General features: G+C 36.2%; 2 protein-coding genes across 10 annotated transcripts; both read right to left on the bottom strand.

Moving 5' to 3' along the window:
• Positions 1-44: 44 nt before the first annotated feature.
• Positions 45-2,341, bottom strand: LOC131665041 (mRNA turnover protein 4 homolog). The gene is made up of 4 exons (XM_058936638.1): positions 2,197-2,341; positions 1,793-2,097; positions 1,480-1,716; positions 45-1,401 (listed from the first exon to the last, which is right to left on the bottom strand). Exons 1-4 carry the CDS (start codon positions 2,222-2,224, stop codon positions 1,270-1,272), a joined length of 702 nt encoding a protein of 233 aa, XP_058792621.1. The 5' UTR covers positions 2,225-2,341; the 3' UTR covers positions 45-1,269.
• Positions 2,342-5,155: 2,814 nt separating this feature from the next.
• Positions 5,156-18,543, bottom strand: LOC131664961 (phosphatidate phosphatase LPIN2). 9 transcript variants are annotated; one of them, XM_058936489.1, is made up of 14 exons: positions 17,552-18,540; positions 12,531-12,877; positions 12,265-12,446; positions 11,667-12,087; positions 11,065-11,574; positions 10,861-10,985; positions 10,574-10,773; positions 10,235-10,423; positions 9,123-9,629; positions 8,551-8,990; positions 7,972-8,475; positions 7,788-7,891; positions 7,482-7,562; positions 6,719-6,858 (listed from the first exon to the last, which is right to left on the bottom strand). In XM_058936489.1, the coding sequence occupies exons 2-13, from the start codon at positions 12,717-12,719 to the stop codon at positions 7,484-7,486; spliced, it is 3,450 nt and encodes a 1,149-aa protein (XP_058792472.1). In that variant the 5' UTR covers positions 12,720-12,877; positions 17,552-18,540; the 3' UTR covers positions 6,719-6,858; positions 7,482-7,483. The 9 variants fall into 9 exon arrangements, with proteins under 9 accessions (XP_058792471.1, XP_058792470.1, XP_058792464.1 ...); XM_058936488.1 differs by lacking the exon at positions 7,482-7,562 and having other exon boundaries at positions 5,156-6,858; positions 10,250-10,423; positions 17,552-18,543; XM_058936487.1 differs by lacking the exon at positions 7,482-7,562 and having other exon boundaries at positions 5,156-6,858; positions 17,660-18,539.
• Positions 18,544-18,873: the final 330 nt, after the last annotated feature.

Raw genomic sequence — 18,873 nt, forward strand, 5'->3', positions numbered from 1 at the left:
TTATTAATATACAACTGAGTGAATAATAAATTATAGACTGTGTTCAAAGTTTCGAACTGATTATTATTTTACTATATTTAATTTGTAACATTTTGGTATCACCGATGATACGCTGGAGCGTAATGCAACTACATTTTACAATTACATATGATACTAACTATATTAGATAGCTTATATTCAATCACGATTAAAATTACAACCCTACTAATACTTTGAGTTGTCAACAGATTTGAATTGACGCAGTAGCAGTAGTCCTCACGACTTTGTTACCTGTTACCGCAGTACCGCCTTGAAATCGCACCTTTACTATATCTTTATGACATATTACTAATAAATTTGTTACTAAAAATTAAAAATAATGTTCATTTATGTTTGAAATATAAAATCAAATTATTATTTAAAGGAGTTCGCAAATATATATAAAGTACATAAAGCGAATAAAATTATTGTTATATTGTACTATTTAATTTATTTAACTACTCATTGTGTACTATTCATTTTTTAAGGACTACCACTTATCTATGAAAATAAGTTTTTTTCATAATAAGAAAATGTTAAACATGTTAAGTAACGTAATAGCACCATGTCTAAAATCATTACGCATCTAAATAAATCGATCACTCTCTGAGCGCTTGGAGCGGTATTTTATAAATACTTTATAAATATTTATCTTTGTTAACGATGTAATTAATATGACTAGACTATTTTTAATTATAATCAAATATTACATCAAGATATCTATTAGTCTCTACTCTTTACTTCAATGAGACTCCTGGCACAAATGTAATTTATTTACATAAAAACGTGACACGTAATTAGCGTTGATTTAATTTGTATTATATGAAAATAATAATTTTATAGTTTGTATCATTCGAAAAATCGAAAAAAAAGATAAAATAACATAATCTGTTGATATGGAGATATCCTAGAAAAAACTTCAAACCATATACTAATATTTATGTTAAAAAATAAAGAAAATTACAACAATTATTTATCGATTTCAATGTATGGTAAATGAGTTTAGGTTTACGATTCGATGTGATATTGTCATTCATCGTATATTAAAATCGATAAATACCTGTTTAATTGAATACTATTATGAAATTATTCTTGAAACAACCAATTTGATAAAATACCGAAACATTAAATACGATTCGATGTCGTTCCTTTTTGTTATATATAGAAACTGATAAAAAACTTATAGTATTATAAGCAACTTATGTACACTTTACAGGAAATAAATTATTATTATTGTTATTATAATCTTAACTATTGTTCTTCCATCTTTTCTTCCGTTTCTTCCTCTGTATTGCTTATAGCAAGATCTTTGTAACCATGTTTCTTTGTATAAACTCCAATAGGAGTTAGTTTGAATGTAGCCAGTGGTTTTCCCAAGAGTTTCTAAGACATAATAAGTATTTTAAAAAACATTTCTATTTAATAAATATTCTGTAAGTTTTTAAATTCCATTCAAGTTACCAATATCCTAGCTGATTCTGGTGTTAAGGCCTGTCCCTGTTTGCAAACTGTGTATTCTTTCAAAAGTGTTACAATACCATTGTCCAGAGTAGTAGGCATACCTAATAGCCTCAAATGTGGCTCTATGGCATGAGAAAAATCTGGCAAAGGACCAGCAGATAATCGAACCGTATTAGGTGCAACAAACCCTGACCGAGCACAGTCATTTGCTTCAAATTCCCTCATCCATTTAAGGACCTGAATAAGGATAAAAATATAAATATGACATTTTTGTTAACGATCGTCAATACAAGAAAATTATTAAAAATATTACCTTATTTTTGTTTTGATTTGTAAAAAATAATCCACATTGTCCTTTGAGTCTTACTGACAGTTTAGAAAGACCTTCTGAAATTTCAGTTTCTAGTGTTTTTCCCAAGGCCAGGGCTACAATTTTGTTTTTGCCAAAGCAAAATCTACTACCTTTCCATTCTTCCCTTATTTCTTTTAGTTTGTTATTGGGCATGTTATCCATAGAAAACAATATAATGGTTTTAAACTGTTCCACACACGATCGAACATCATTAACAATTTGTTGCTTTAATTCTAAACCTTTTTTTTTAGTTTTGGTGAGTGAAACTGCAATAAATTATGATATTAATAGTCTTAAATATAATTAACCTAAATTTTGGAACATTCTAGTTGACAGTATTAGAGATTTAGGTTTGATAAACTTACTTTTCTTATCCCTTTTTGATTTTGCCATTTTGAGATTTGAAATGAAAATTAAACAATAGTAAAATAATGAATTGTTTACTTAAATCAAAAGCATGCTAAATAATATTTGACAAATATTCTAGCACGTGGTAAACACGTTACGCTAACCGGAAGGTGCGATTTCAAGAAAGCAACAGGGAACGGGCAACAGGTTATATAGGAACGAAAAAGTGGCGGTGGGGGAATGTTACCGTGAGATTCAATACTGTGACAAACGGACACGTCACGTTGCGTCTATAACATATGTATATGACAGGTATGAAATAAGGCGCAAGCGCAAACAGCATATGTACACCCGCGAGATTTATGAACGTCGATAATATAAGCGAAAACGTGTAAATGGTCACTTGAAAATGCAACGCTCAGTAAGAATATTCAAAGGGAAAAACAAACGAATAAAGAAAGATTTATTGCACTACAATCTCGACTACGGCATCTACTCGAGCGCGCCGACGTCTGCGCTACACATGTTGCTCACCTGGGCAAATTGCGAGCGCAAGATTGGCATCGGAGCAAACAGCAGAAAAAATGCTCTAATCCGGCAATAAAGGATGAAGCACGTAGGTCCGAACGTGCCGCGAAAACTTTCCCTTTTTACTACACCCTTTCTTCGAGGCCTTTCTCGAAGAAAGGATGACGTCCACTTCATCAAATGATTGGATGCCGAAACAACTCTCACTCTTCCCTCTCTTTGGAGGTGTTGATGCTAAACCTACCCCTTTGAGAGTGACAGAGGGGAGCGCCGTGGAGGACGCTCCAGGACAACGACAAGGCAGTCAGAGCAGAGCCCTCACGAGAGAAACTTGTTAAATTTTTCTTATATTTTACGTCATTAAAAAGCAATTGGCAGTTTGAAGCATAACTGATCTCTGTTTTCATTTGAATTTTCCACGCTACCCAAATTATAAAGTCGGTCAATGAACGCTCTCATTCCTTATTTATCGAGTCACGTTCAAACTCATCACGCGCTTACAACTAAATACAAATTATTCATTGTTCGCGCCAACGGTAAGAGTGGGGATATTACAATACTATTACATCTGCAGCAACTCGTTACTGTGAGTTACTTAGTTTAAATTAATTGAAAATTTCAATGTATTGTATAATAATTGTTTTTTCATCCGTTATAAAAAAAAATCAGGGACTGCAGTTATTTTTCTTTTTTTATTAATATACAACTGAGTGAATAATAAATTATAGACTGTGTTCAAAGTTTCGAACTGATTATTATTTTACTATATTTAATTTGTAACATTTTGGTATCACCGATGATACGCTGGAGCGTAATGCAACTACATTTTACAATTACATATGATACTAACTATATTAGATAGCTTATATTCAATCACGATTAAAATTACAACCCTACTAATACTTTGAGTTGTCAACAGATTTGAATTGACGCAGTAGCAGTAGTCCTCACGACTTTGTTACCTGTTACCGCAGTACCGCCTTGAAATCGCACCTTTACTATATCTTTATGACATATTACTAATAAATTTGTTACTAAAAATTAAAAATAATGTTCATTTATGTTTAAAATATAAAATCAAATTATTATTTATAAGATCTCGCAAATATATATAAAGTACATAAAGCGAATAAAATTATTGTTATATTGTACTATTCAATTTATTTAACTACTCATTGTGTACTATTCATTTTTTAAGGACTACTACTTATCTATGAAAATAAGTTTTTTCATAATAAGAAAATGTTAAACATGTTAATTAACGTAATAGCACCATGTCTAAAATCATTACGCATCTAAATAAATCGATCACTCTCTGAGCGCTCGGAGCGGTATTTTATAAATACTTTATCAATATTTATCTTTGTTAACGATGTAATTAATATGACTATAGACTATTTTTAATTATAATCAAATATTACACCAAGATATCTATTAGTCTCTACTCTTTACTTCAATGAGACTCCTGGCACAAAAGTAATTGATTTTCATAAAAACGTGACACGTAATTAGCGTTGATTTAATTTGTATCATATGAAAATAATAATTTTATAGTTTGTATCCTTCGAAAAATCGAAAAAAAAGGTAAAATAACGAGATTTCGGAAAATCTATACTTCAGGCACAAAAATGTTGGATTTTCAAAAAGAAAAAAATAATGCTAATAGATTCCTTTTAATATGTACCAACTAAATTTCAAAAATTATAATTTGTGTAATATGTACCAGCTAAAAATACAAAAATTATAATTTGTATACTCTAAAAAAAGATAAATAAAGTTTTTTAGAGTATCATTCATTGTAATTAGTTAGTCTTTAGATGGCGGTAGCATTTAGAGCGAATATGCCAATACGCAAGCATGATTTTTATTATTACATGTGTAATAAAAGAGAAAGGGCCTTCTCGACAAGCATTCAGACCTATTAAATATATAGTTATTTGATCGCTTCTACAGAAAGTGTCAGAAACCCCGCAGTACCCAGCTCAGGATACCAACCTGAATACAGGACCTACAGCTTTTAAAGCATAATTCGAACTACCAGAATCACGGCATTAATTTTATTGGTATATGCACTTTTTGAAAATAAGACATTGTTGGTACCCCCCCCCCCCCCTCTATCAATAATTGAACCTCTAAATAACAGTAGCAATGTATAATAGTATATTTCGATACTCTAGTGCGAGAAAATGTTTTGACCCTCGTGTGGATGTTTACGCCCGAGCGAAGCGAGGCAAAAAAGACCGCATGATGGTAAAATCAACTTCTCGCACAAGTATCGAATAATATTTTTCGATGTAACGTGTGCGACGCATGATTTTAAAACAGACATGTTCAATTTACGTTGAATTCTAATGTAACTAAGAAAATCCATGAGAATGTCAATTCTGTATTCTACAGAATCAAATTATCGTATTAATATTAAGGGTTGAAGCATTAATGTGTAACGCGTTTTATAGGAACTGAAGTTTTTATTCATAAAAAAGAATATTGGTACTTGTAAAAAAGAAAAAGGAATAACATAGCTAAAGTAATAACAAATATTCTTGCTTACATGTGAAAGACAAAAACGATCAACGCTTTGCGAAAAGAAATTTCTAATGTACATTGTTTGCATATTATATATCTATCTATCCTACGTAAATAACTTTTTCGATACGCTGTGCGCGAAGCTGGATTTTACGTACGCTCGGAAAAGACAGCGTGTTTAAAATCTCGTGTCACACACATTGTATCGAAAAATATTGTTCGATACTTGGGCGAAAAGATGATTTCACCCTCGTGCGGTCTTTTCTCCCTCGCTTCGCTCGGGCGCATACGCCGACACGAGGGTCAAATCATTTTCTCGTACTAGTATCGAAATATACTAAACTAAAGTCGTCACGAGTTCTAGGAACGAATAATTTGTTGTACACTTACAAAACCTTAGAGGCCTGCTCATTTTTCGTCCGCCACGTATTACGACTAGTTAATTTTTTAAACGTTGTGACTACATAATCTAACAAAGGTTTATTATGTAAGCCTATAATTAGGGCAAAAAAAATTCCATAAAGCGGCCTTTTAGATTCACTCTCATTATAGTGCAATGGTTACATCATTCAGTATATTAAATAAGTTATATACCAACGGCATTTCTCTTTGGTCAACGTTACAATGTTATCTCCATTTGGATTTCGCCTGAAAGTTCTTCATGCTATTATAAATTCGTGTTCTAAGGTCAATTAAATTGATGGAGTCTTATATATCTATAGTCTTACGCTACTTTTACACATAAATACAACATAAATACGTTAACATAATTATTATAAAATTGATTCCGTTTTTTTACATTAATCGATAAAATAAATTCATGGCGCATAATTACTTGAAACTTTATTTTGTGGGGAGTGGAATAATGTTTGATAGAAAATAATGTATAATAAATATATAATTTCCACGCAAAATTTGATAAGTACTTACATTAACGTATAAACAAAAACATTATGCACCAAGTAATTATCACAAAAAGTTATCAACGCGTACTTTGAAAAAATTTAATTATGAATTTTTTCCTAAGTACTAAATGGAAAAGCTATCTACGATTACCAAAATAAAAGAATTAATTTACATTTTCAAATATTTCGACTACAGGACTCCCTTAACATACACACAATTGGTAACGCTTTGACAATCGAAGAACATTATTACACATACATCGTCTGTTTGAAAAGGAATATTAAAAATATAATATATATATATATATGTCTCGTCGATAATGAATTATTTCATACGGAAAGAAAAGTGTGCTCACACACGCCTTGGAATGCAACCACGCAAAACAAGAGAGATAGAGAGGCAGCCCATAAATTCGAGCCCTATTATAAAATCAAGTCAAGCTCAATTCAATTTTCAAATATGATGCGCAACTTGTCAATCGTTGATTGAGACTAGAATCTTTCGATCATCACATGTACATAAATTTAAAAAACCATAAGTCAATCCTAACTACCATTTAATACTTTGTTTCATTTTGTATTTAACTCTGTACTGTGAGCATCTCGTTGTTCACCTCGGGAATTGGCTCACGCCAATATGAAAAATTGCTGAATTCATCGGCTGCATCTTCGCGCAACGCTGGGTAAAGATGATCCACTATGAAACTCATGTTTGAATACCTGAAAGCAAACGGAAAAATGTATAGTTATTTACGCTGAAATCCAATTCGAGATTGCTTTTATATCTTGTTCTATTAAAGTTTTGTTTTCGTTAAAGCGAATGAATCGGAAATCTTTTTAGTATATTGAAATAACTTCGCGGTCGACAGATTCAACAGTGTTGTTTAAACATGTTAATGCGCATGATAAAGTGTATTCTATAACGAAGTACATTAGTGTTGAATTAGAAATATTTTTTGTTAGTGGTGGGATAAAATTTATTGCCATTGCGTGGAGAAATAACTGTCTGAACGAAAGAAAGAGTTCACGACGAAAATAATTTTCAGCAAATAAGATTAAGCGAGATGTGTAGTCTCAGACGAAATTCACAACTCGCATAGAAGAAGCAATTCAAAACATTCAAAACAACAACGTGGATGAGAATGGAGAGGTAGATTAAAGTTAATTATTATGAACGATTAAAGAGAAGTACTTAAACTTTCTTCAATTCTCAACAATCATATTTCGATATAAGTGCACGGCATATGAAACAATATCAACATAAAATTCTAACGATACAAACGGATTAAGGAAAGAGATGATGGTCAGCGGTTTTACTTTTTTATTTGGGAACTCTAACGTACTCTCACGAAATTTGAAGAGATTGTTGTAGATTCGGCAGCAATGGAAACAAGTCATCCACACATTTACTCTGAGAAAAGTAGCTGTAACCATATAAAAATATGTTCGTTCAACGACGTGTTGATTTTTTCTTATAAAACGAGCCACCGGTACCAAAAAAAATAGTATAAAAAGATACTCTTTATACATGTCTGTACAAATATATACAAAAATTATTCTTCAAACAATGTAACACAACGGCTCTTTTATAAAATAAAAATAATTTTTTGTCGTCTTCCGTCGTTGAACTAAGAAATAGGTATACTTACGAAGATTGGAAAGTTTGAGTCAGTTCGTGCTTCAATTCACCACGATGATTAATTGTGAAAATTCGTGTAGTGGGAATTCCCACAGCTCTGTATGCCCATACATCCTGCAAATAAAAATGAAAATAAATCTGATGAAATTTCTCTTAACCAGAAAACGATCAATTATTTTATTATAAAGGCTTACATTGATACGATTCCCATAACCAGCATAAAAAGGCTGCGAGCCTTCAGGAAACAAAGCCTTGATATCGCTGAGGCAAGAAATCTTAAATTCTTCAGGCTTCTTTTCGATAACCTCTCTATGGAAAGCGGAAATCAAACTTGTAGGATTCAAAAGTAATGGTCCGTCAGGTAATGATAAATCGCCTTGTCTGATACTCTTGAGATATTCTCTCGTGACTCTTGCTTGACCTATGGCTCGCGCTGATAGATAAAGTAACTTGTAGCCGTTGTCCTTGATTTTTGTAAACAGTTGAGCTACACCTGATTGAGCCCAATCTTTGCCAACTATTGGCAGAATATGGCCGAGTACATCGGATTTAGTGATTGTCCCGTCAATATCTGAGATCACAATTTTGTCGTCCCAGCGCCACTTGTAAATAAAACATTTGCAACGAGTTGTTCCTTGATACGCTGTTGTCACGCTAAAAACCACCTCGTTCACGCCTTCTTTTAAGTTTAGACTAGCCTGAAAAAGTTTAAGAAAAGTTAATGTACATTTGATAAAGTTCTATCAACTAAGAAACTTTCATTTTAAACTTACAATTTGCTCAGATGACAGCCTTAAAGTTTTTCTACAGTTCTGCGTGCTTTCATGATACGATCTTTTAGGTACGTTAGTGGCCGGCGTTGTAGCAGATAATGTATTTGAAGTGATAATTGGAACACCAACATCGCCGATTCTTGAACGTTCTTCATCGGAATCATAATTATTTCCAGTACTGAACAAGTCAACTCGCTCTACTTCTTTCGGCAACGAATGCATTGCCGATTCTGATTTATCCTCGACAGCATCGCTGAAGCTCACGAGTGACTGGCTAGTACTTTCAACACTGTTGGTAATTTCCTCGGTGACGATGTCCTTGTTGTTCTCGTCACTGACGATTATCGTGGTAGTTCTAGGCTCTAGATTCTCATCTTTGCTGGCTGTAGCTGTTTCGGTACTGCTGATTTCGAGAGACGTAATGTTGGGACTCTCATCGGCTACAAATAAAATCGTTTATTACTATCAAAACTGATAAATATGATTAAATTAATCAAGTTCACAAGTAAATCGAAACATGTGTAAGTTCATTTTAGTCGATACAATTGTTGAATTAGAAAGTGCATCATTACTTTTAATAAAGCTGGAGTTAGGTGACTTCTTAGTAGGCTGACTTGAACGTCTCCAAGTGAACCATGAGCTATAACCTCCCGGAGCAGTGGAAGCTTCAGTAGTATTACCGTTAGGATCATCAGCCTTGCTCAATCTCTTCTTATCGTTGATAGTAGCTCGAGGCAAGTGCCTATTGAATGCGGTATACGTCATGACGAGAGCACAGGCTGATCTCCAGTCGTAAAATTTTCCATTGACTTTGACGACGAGATTTGGATTCTCAAAGATCTTCGGATCGCTGCATGCATCTTCATAACGTAGAGCATGACGTTGGAAGGCTTCGTCAGAGAGCTCAGTACCACAAAGCGAGAAAGTGACGTCGAGCGGTGGTTCAAAGTGTTTTGATGATTCGTCGAAGTCGCTGTCGAGTGATTTTGGTCCGCCGATTGCACCTTCTACACTGTTTGGACTTTGTGGTAGGGATGGTCCATTACCCGATTCTGTATCCTCTTCGTAGCCTAATTTTTCTTTCGGAAAAAAATAAAAATTAAACTATAATAAGCATAGTTTTTTTTAAGGAATCGTGCAAAACTACGTCATGCCAAAATGGTAATTGAAAGCAGTATCAACATTTTTTTTAAAGTTTTCATATGTTTACACAAAATCAAAATCTTACAGAAATAGTTACAATACATGTAAGTTAACAATACATAATACACAAAATAATTTTTTTAATCACAATAATATGTTAGTTTTTATTCATTAGTGATCCATAAATAATAGTGACATTTTCCCTCTAAAAGACAAGCAAAATATCTCTTCAATGTAATTTTATCAATAAAAATAAGTACTTCTTTCAAATAAACTCACAAGGCCAGTTTGCCTTAAGGAAAATCCTTGTCTCCACCACACACAAAAAAACACATAGTCACGTACATAAAGCAATCGGCTAAAAAAAATCACTCGATCGAAAAATAAATAAATAAAAGTAACAAAAAATTCACACGTCAATTACACAGTATTTTGATAAAAACACAAGCAGAAGCGAATGACCTTTTATGACTCCCGAGCGTTCCACAATTGTTTACTTTTTTAGTATTACTAGTTAGGCAGAAGACAAACAGGTTAATACCTTTAACAACGTTACCTCCCGGGCCACGATGCGAAGATGGAAAATAAAGAGCAGCGACCTCCGGATCAAGTTCATCGGCGTTCAAGTCGCTCAGGTAAATGCCCTCGGATTCCGGATTGTGTCTCACTCGCGAGGTTTTCTTCATGAATGAAAACATCCCTCCTAGCATCGATCTACGTGCTTCTGCAGCTGCATATCAACGGCAATTCATAAGTTTACGATTAGCGTCATGATTCCGGAAGTATAAAGGATGTCATTATCGTGTGAGTGATTGTAAGCAGTGAGTTTTTAACGTGTTTTGACAATGAGTTGACAATTAAACTTATGCCAGGTACTTACTTTCGTTAACAGTACTAGCTGTAACCACGGCATTCAATTGACCTTCCAAAGAGATATCATGTGGTGGACTTGGCAACTCTCCCCATCTCCAACTTTGGGTGTGGGTTTTATCATTCTCAGCTTTAGCTTCTTGCGTTATCTTTTGAACTTCGAACTCGGTATCTGATTGCACTGGTGAACTAGGCCTGGATTCTTTGTTTCTACAATAAAGAAATAGAATGTGATTCGTTAGAACGAGTAAATGGCACGTTTATGAAAAGTTTAAAAAAATATCTAAAAAGATTTACTTTGTCGTGATTTCAGTGTCGCTGAAGAAATGGAAATCCATCGACGTGTGACTTACGGAAATTTTACTGAGCTGTTCTTTTTCTGGAATTTCTTTTGCATCATCTTTTACGATAAATTTGCTGTCCTAAAATATTAAATACATGTTATTACCTCGATCTTTCATTAATGAATAAGTATGTATTTCAAAATTTATATTTGCTTACAGATTCCTCTAATTGAGATTTATCAAATTCGATCACAGATATAGTATCTTTACCCTGAGAAGCATCAATGTCGTTTACGCTGATCTTTCTCGATACGCTTTTTCTCTTCATAATACTTCTCTTCTTTCTTCTCCTCTTGGAGCTGCTGCTACCACCTTTAGATTCTTCAGTCGTTGACTCATCTTTCGAGTTTCTTTTAGTTCCCGAAGAAGAGGATGATGATGACAACGTCATGGGATTACTGGAGTCGTCGAACTGAGGCTTCTCAATGGGACGAAAATCATTTTTAACGACGCTGATTTTGCGAATTCTTTCACTTGAAGTGACTGCGATAAAAGATTTGGGATTCGATACTGGATTGGATACTAGTGGTTTTGGTTCCTCATCTTGATTAATGTTATCCATATCAAATATCTCCTCGTCATCGTTGAAACGCAATTTCTCGTCATCTTCCTCTTCTTCCTCGACATCCTCCTCTTCGTCATCAGCAGTCTCATCTCTAATAATGCTCTGAAAAATCAATTGCACACATTTGCACAAATTAATTTCAAAAATCAACGAGGTAGTAATAGTTTCTAGAAGATCATAAACTAACTACTTACTGATTTCTTAGGCGAATAATGCACGTCTTTTTTCTTCCATTCAGTCAGCAATGCTTTTTCAAATTTTTGTCTCTGCTCAGCAGGCAATTCTGGAAAATTCTCTTTAAAGAGCCTCTCTTTGTCTTCGGTCTTGAGAGCGCAGTATTGCTCACTAATCATGCGTTGTTTCTGTGCAGTTGAGATAGTTTTATTATATTCTTGAAATATTTTATCCCTCTCCTCCGATGTAAGTGATGCAATTTGCAACCACTTTTCACGATGCTCAAGAGGAAGGTCTGAGAAATGCTCAATCAAGAAGTTTTCTCTTTGGTCTGGTGGTAAAGCCGACATCTGCTCCCATTTTTCACGTTCAATAGACAGTACTGAATCTCTGAGTATCTTTTCATGCTGTTCTTGAGGTAGATCAGAGAGTACATTGAACCTACACAATTGATGTCAGTACAGTACTAAATTTAAATTAGGAAGATAAATGAATAAAAAAAGCTTTATTGCTTAAATTATAAATTAATCTTGCTAAGTAATGAGTTACATAGATAATATGTTATAATTCAGTAGTATTTTATTATGTTTTATGAAGTATTACAAAGTTTTCTTTTACCTTCTGTTATTTGGGAAAACATCATCGTCATTAGGAATAGGTGAACACGCTAAATGTGGTGGAATTTCAGCTTCGCTAGGTGATCCATCATATCCAGGAACTTCCTCAACAAAGAAAGCTTCCCCTGAATCTCCCAATTTCATATGAATCTGCCTAGGCTCTGAATTTATTTCAATATCAACCTAGAAGTATATAACAATATTCAATCAACTTTCATAAAAAACAATAGATCATAACAAATGTACAAATTAATAATGAGCATTAACCACTTTCTCCCTGGAACGTAATACACCAAGTTTGCCAAAGCGTACATGGAATGGTGAGCAGGTAAATGATCCGTCAGGCTGCTGGACAACAACAACATCGATGGCACCAGTGAGAGTAGCTGCATTGATCTCATTGTAGAAGTCTCGGAAGTTGCTGATGAACTTTCCGATATAATTCATACTGTACATAATGTAGACTTGCCTGTGGCCACCCCTAACTTAGCAAGTCCTTAGCCCTCACTTGCACTTCTTTTGTTGGTTTTGCCTTATTGGTGTGGTTTCTTCCCTCAAGGTCACTTGCAGAGTTGTTTGAGAATCACTTTATTATTCTATATTATTCTATCTTCCTGAAATGCAAAATTATATAAATCAATTGTTTTTTCTGCATGACTGACCAACACAACGACTTATAAGCTAATTACATTACAGTTACAGCTAGATATGTTAATACTCGAACTTTTCTTAATTTTATCCTTTCCAACTTATCAATCACTATTCTAAAATTCTATTGCATCTGCACTAATCATTACAATCAATTCCATCATTGTTGAAAGAAACAAACAAGCTGTAAAACACTACTCGGGAGCTCTATCGATTTTTTTGTCTCGATTTTTAAATGTCTCTCAAAGCGCATACGCACATACACAACAAGAGACATGACTATTCCTGTAATTACGATATAAAGCGGAATGAATCATCACAACGTTATCAAATGTTCGTCGGGGGGCGATGATGACACTCGAAAAATTCGGCGCAAGCGAGCGCGCCCTTTGAACTGTAACCTTTTCGAGGTTAGAAACTCGAAGAGAAAGATATCTCTCTCTCTCTCTCTCTCTCTCGTGTGTATAAGTGTGTGTGTGTGTCTCTCTCTCTCTCTCTCTCTCTCTCTCTCTCTCTCTCTCTCTCTTTCTCTCTTCTCGATCTGGAACGTTCGCGGGACCTTGAAGAATCGTCTCTTTGAATTTCGCGTCTCTCCCCACCACTACGACCACAGCTGAGTGTATGTCAGTAACTAAGCGCGCGATCGATTCTTTGTCTTGACGAAATATGTGAAAAGAAAAGTCTACGAACGCGAGCTATAGTATACCTTTTCCTCGCGCGTTCCGCGACACAACTGAAGGCCTGACGGGTGCGCAGTTCGCGCTCGTGTGCGGCTATACGGTAAACACCTCCTCACCTCCCTCCTGTATCACGAGAATGGACGCGGGAGAGAAAGGCGCCTCGCGATCGAACCACACGTGTACCTACTTCTCTCGCGTACGTGTACGTACGAACGTTCGCCGATTGTAGTAGTGTGTAATGTTTATCGCGCGGCGGACGATATTGCTGCACTTACCTTTGTTTGTGAGGTTTCGACGCGGTAATTTGATTTGGTTTTTTTATGCGGTTTCGCGATGAGACAAAAATCAATTGATCCTGACATTTATGTATTTATTTGGGAATGTCAGTTTTTAAAAAGAACGTTTCAGCAACAATTATTGAAGAAAAAAATAGCGTCATTGCGTAAGCGACTGCTAGTGAGAGGTAATTTTATGAGAGATAACTGAAAATTCGGGCGAGCAGTATGAGTGAAATTCGAGGACGCGGTGAATTTTCTTTGTTAATGTACTAAAACCGTTGTGTAATAGCATGTTCGAGTTCAGAAATGAGCCGAATGCGCGTAGACACGAACGAAAGTAATCGATCGAGGCACGGAGTTTTGGAGTTCCGCGACTTTTTGCAACGCTACGAGTAACATGAGTAACATGAATGATTATTTACGTGGATTTTCCATGCATTCATCTATCGCACGTCACAAAACTTGTGTATGCTAAGTTCTCCTTGCTAATGAATCTCACAACAGAGTTATAGAGCAAATGCCACGAAGCAGAGAAAAATAATCGCACATAAACAGGATAATACATATAAGAAACAATAGAACACTTGCTCAATCGATTGCCGGAAGCTTTGCCCAAGAAATTTTGAAAAACATCCAACTGACATTTTGGCAAAACAACAAATGGATAAAACGTTTTGGTTGCAATCGTCTCGCGCACAAGCAAAAAGTCAACGTCTGTCACACTCGCGTGGCTAGGATTGTCAAGTTCAAGTGCAAAATCAAGGCGGTACAAGTGTGCGAAAAACATGGAATCTATCGCTTGAGAAAGCTGGCGAGCAACTGAAGCTCCTCGGTGGTCGGCGATCGACTATATAAGCCGTTGGCGTGCGTACACATGTACTATCGACGACGACATGCGACGACGACGACGACGGCGATGACGACGACGACGACGTTTGTTTAACAGCTGCAACGTGCAACTCGCTCAAGCTGACGTCACGCAACGGATGCCTTCGCATTGGCTGTTAATTGTTCGCGAGGCACAATTAGTTGATCGCGTTATAGATCGCGAGTATACAGGCGGAATTTGTGTTTTCTAATGCATACGCAAAGCTCCACGCAGCGTGCCTAATTTGAAAATAAGAAATGGGTCAATGCAGAAGAAACGAACGGTAACGTGCGGCTGTTGATACCCGCGAAAGAAACCGAAAGAAATTGGCTTACCCACGAGCCACAGCTTTTAGTGATAAATGAATGAATCGGGATTTTCTTCGAGTACACTATCACGTGGCAGATATAAGAAGGCGCGCTCTTATGCTACATTAGGAAGCGCACTAGGTAAAAATAAACGGAGTCGGCGCACTGCTCATCCAGGCTTGACAATCTGCCACGCGCGGGGGCTGGCTCGTGTACATTATCAGAAAACTAACCACGCGAAGTGTGCACGGACGAGGTGATTCGAGGACATTGCGCCTCACGCAGATAGCGCTCGATCATTTCTTCCGCGGCGCGTGGCTTGGGTTTTTCTAATCTGCCGACTCGTAGCCTGCTGAGTCCAAAGGGCTCGCGACTCTCGAGCCTTTTGGACGAGTGCACGTATCAGAGCTTGTAGCTCGCCTCTCCAAACAATATCGGTTATACAATGACGTTTGCTTATCACCGCGAGCTGCCAATGCGCGAGACACCCGAGCTCTCTTGGCAGCGTCACCAGTGAAAGCACAAACTAACAGCTTCTTATCTGTCGCTATCAGTGCTCGCCCAAGCACATAGCGTGTCTTTTCGTGATTGCTCTTCGATTGGCCATCGATTCAACGTGTTCAATCGACCACCATATTTATACAACACCCATGTATATAGTTCCAAGTTTACACCTCGCAATCATTTGCATTTGCTGTCTGCTGTCCCAACGGGTACTCGTCGTTGTGTACGAGGTCTATTTTTACATTCGCTCTCTCTCTCTCTCTCTCTCACGTTAAATACCGGAAAAACAGTAGTGAGAGGTATGCGCGCGCCGAAAGAATCATGCGAAAGACAAATTTAAGCGTAATTGAAAAGGACAGATGGCCTCGACTGGACAAGAGAAGAAAAAGTCTCGTCAGGGGAGAACAGGACAAGACAATCGACAGCGTGTAACGGTTGCATCGATCACATTGCCTCGATGAATTTAACTTTTGCCCATAAGTAAACGAGAAACATTAATGGTAATTTTGTTGACTTTCGATTAGTGAGGCGATCTGTGCACGCAAGCAAATGAGAAAATATCTATTACAAGCGAGTATTAGTCAGAATGACGCTGTACAACATTTGCCTATTGCCGCTTAACAGATCTAAAGAATCTGGTTGTTTGCTGAGTAGTTGTCCAACGGCTATCTCCAGCAGACATATGCAGACTTTGGACTGCGATAAGTATCGTGCAGCTCGGTATTGGTTCACCTGTTAAATAAGAGCAGCGGGCAACGCAACGTAACATCTCACACTGCACACTCGTGCGAATCTGGAATAATTGAATTCGCTTTTGGACTTTCGCCGTTTCCCCGAGTTTTCGGCTTCTTGGGAAGCAAAACGATGCCTTTTTCCTTCACGTCGATACCTATCTGCCGAGCACTTTCTACTATAATTCTACAGCTTCCGACACTGTGCAATTTTTCATAGTACACTAGCTGCTTTTTCAATTTATTTCACGTATTCACTACTACACTGCAAGCTTCTGCTTGTTTCAGAGCGCGAAGCTCAGTTTTCATAACACTTAAAACCACGGCAATGAGAATTTCCCGAAATTATGCAGCGTTACGAAACTGCATTCGATTGGCACTCAATGCAAAGTCTTTGCCAAAAAGGAAACGCTAGAAAATAGAAATTACGCGATTACAGAATGACAAATCGCAGCTTCGAATCTACGAGAATGACGTTTGCGCGAAGAGAAAAAATAATGTTTGTAGCAACGTCAAACTACCAGCTATGACTGTATAGACGAGTTGGTTGGAGTAGTAAAAAGATGGAGTAGCGTTGTGTATACTTACAAGCAAAATTCGTTGCCCCATTCGTTCGCGATCGCGCGATTACCGATAAAAATGGGAAACAAGATCGCGCGATCGAACCACGCGTGGGGGCGAGGTACATTTGTGTTCAACACATTTTTTTCTAGTGTGTGTGTGTGTGTGTGTGTGTATGTGTGTATGTGCATGTAGTCGAAAATGCGATATTTCCTCTTCGATGACGACCAACGTTGCGGGATGTTGATGGACTTTTTATTTGGAAAAGTGACAGATGAAAGATTTGTTATTGTGACTTTATTTTTTTTCGTTTGTACTGGGAAAATAAATCAAATCTTAGTATTTGTCAAGTTCTCTCTTTTCGGCAGAGGCTCTGCGCATCTGGCTCTCGGCTTAAAAACCTGTTTCGAACTTGATCGACTTTGTATGCTGAAAACTTATTAAGGTTTTTTCAACGAGTTTTTCAATGAAAAGTCTTAACTTCCGTAGGCAGACACACATTTTGTAAAGTTATTTTATTTGATATAAATATATATAAAAGAGAAAATGATATAAAAGATAAATTAGTTAACTTAAAATAGTTAAGTCGGTAGAGCAAGACTCGGGCAATCAGATTGAACCAAATAACAAGAAATGAAGTTTATTAGAATTTAAATCAGAACTTATAAAACTATTTATTTAGTTAAAATCAATAAATGAAACATGCTTACACTCTCCCGGTGAGACCTGAGATGTATAGATTAAAATCAAAACATTTCCATATTTAACATTCAAACTACGGTTCGTCAACTCGGATACATAATAAAAGATTAGCTCACACTAAGATGCTCATGGTTCTTCGCTCGCAATGCTCGGTTCTTCTATGCCACACATCTCGTCACAATTCCCAATATAGGAGGTAATCACTAAACTGCACTAGTATATCTTGCAACACAAGCAGTGAAATTATCTTGATCCCAGAGCGGATTCTGTCGCAGAAGATAGCCGTTGGAATGTCGTCAAATAGTTGTAAGTCAGAAGGTCCCGCCTTCTGTGATGTTTCTCGCTGAGTGGCAACCGAGCAAAGGAGAGCGAGCAGCGTTAGAGAGGGGCTTATATAATAGAGCGCGTACATGGAACGACTCCCCACTTACTTACTTACACAAAATTTGAGTAATTCAAATTGATGCGTTACATATGCTCCGTAGATTTAGAACGAATCGCAGGAACAAAATGCTCCGTATTTCAGTGGATGCATTAGAGCTAAATCTTATAATTACTTTAATACACCTCAAATTTCACACCACATAGTTAACCCTTATTTATACTATTCTAAGTCGACTTAAAAAATAACTCCGGAGTAATTAGCGCAAGTTAATTTTACATAATATAATAAATATTCTCGTAATTACATAGGTGTACACGTGATATCGCTTAAAGCAATACATATTTAATCATATCATTCTTCTTTTGTCCCTTTATAGGTTTTCGAATATAATTCTCCTTTTCACAAATTCATCATATCTCGATCATGATAATACATTTCAATCTATCTGTTTTTAAGACATTCATCATCATACATGCACTTAACATCATACACATTCATAGCATACTACATTTCAGTCATTCATTTCACAAGATAAACTCACTCATACTCATACGCACAAAACAAATCAAACATTTCACTTAAAATATAATTCGTTAGTCCAGCAAGGTATAGCAAAGACTTTGCGAGGAAATCGGAAAGGCAACGCATAAAGAACTCTGATTCACAGCATTTTTGTACTTGCGAAGATTGAGGCGATTAAAGGCACCCTTCTCGATTGATGGATCATTTGGATCAACCAAAAGGAAAGCATTCTCGCCAATAACTCTCGAGATTCTATACGGCCCCTCATATAGGTGAAAAAATTTTTGTGTGACTTTGTCAAGCGCATTTGATAAGTGCCTGACTCTCAACATCACCAAATCGTTTACGTTCAAGACTACTTTAGATATTTTATTTCTTTGATTTTTCTTTCTTCTTTGAAAGTTTCTCAGAATATTATCTCTT

This window comes from Phymastichus coffea, unplaced genomic scaffold, assembly GCF_024137745.1.
Source record: "Phymastichus coffea isolate CEN01 unplaced genomic scaffold, Cenicafe_Pcof_1.1 PCOF00047, whole genome shotgun sequence".
Lineage (NCBI taxonomy): Eukaryota > Metazoa > Arthropoda > Insecta > Hymenoptera > Eulophidae > Phymastichus > Phymastichus coffea.

Excerpts from the sequence above, each read along its gene's own strand:
- LOC131665041 (XM_058936638.1), bottom strand. The coding sequence starts at position 2,224 with ATGGCAAAATCAAAAAGGGATAAGAAAA. Across the intron at positions 2,098-2,196 it reads ATCAAAAAGGGATAAGAAAA|TTTCACTCACCAAAACTAAA; the intron begins GTAAGTTTATCA and ends AATTTATTGCAG. Across the intron at positions 1,402-1,479 it reads CAGAATCAGCTAGGATATTG|AAACTCTTGGGAAAACCACT; the intron begins GTAACTTGAATG and ends ATTATGTCTTAG.
- LOC131664961 (XM_058936487.1), bottom strand. The coding sequence starts at position 12,719 with ATGTACAGTATGAATTATATCGGAAAGTTCATCAGCAACTTCCGAGAC. Across the intron at positions 11,575-11,666 it reads ATTATTCGCCTAAGAAATCA|AGCATTATTAGAGATGAGAC; the intron begins GTAAGTAGTTAG and ends TTGATTTTTCAG. Across the intron at positions 8,991-9,122 it reads TAACTCCAGCTTTATTAAAA|CCGATGAGAGTCCCAACATT; the intron begins GTAATGATGCAC and ends TTTTATTTGTAG.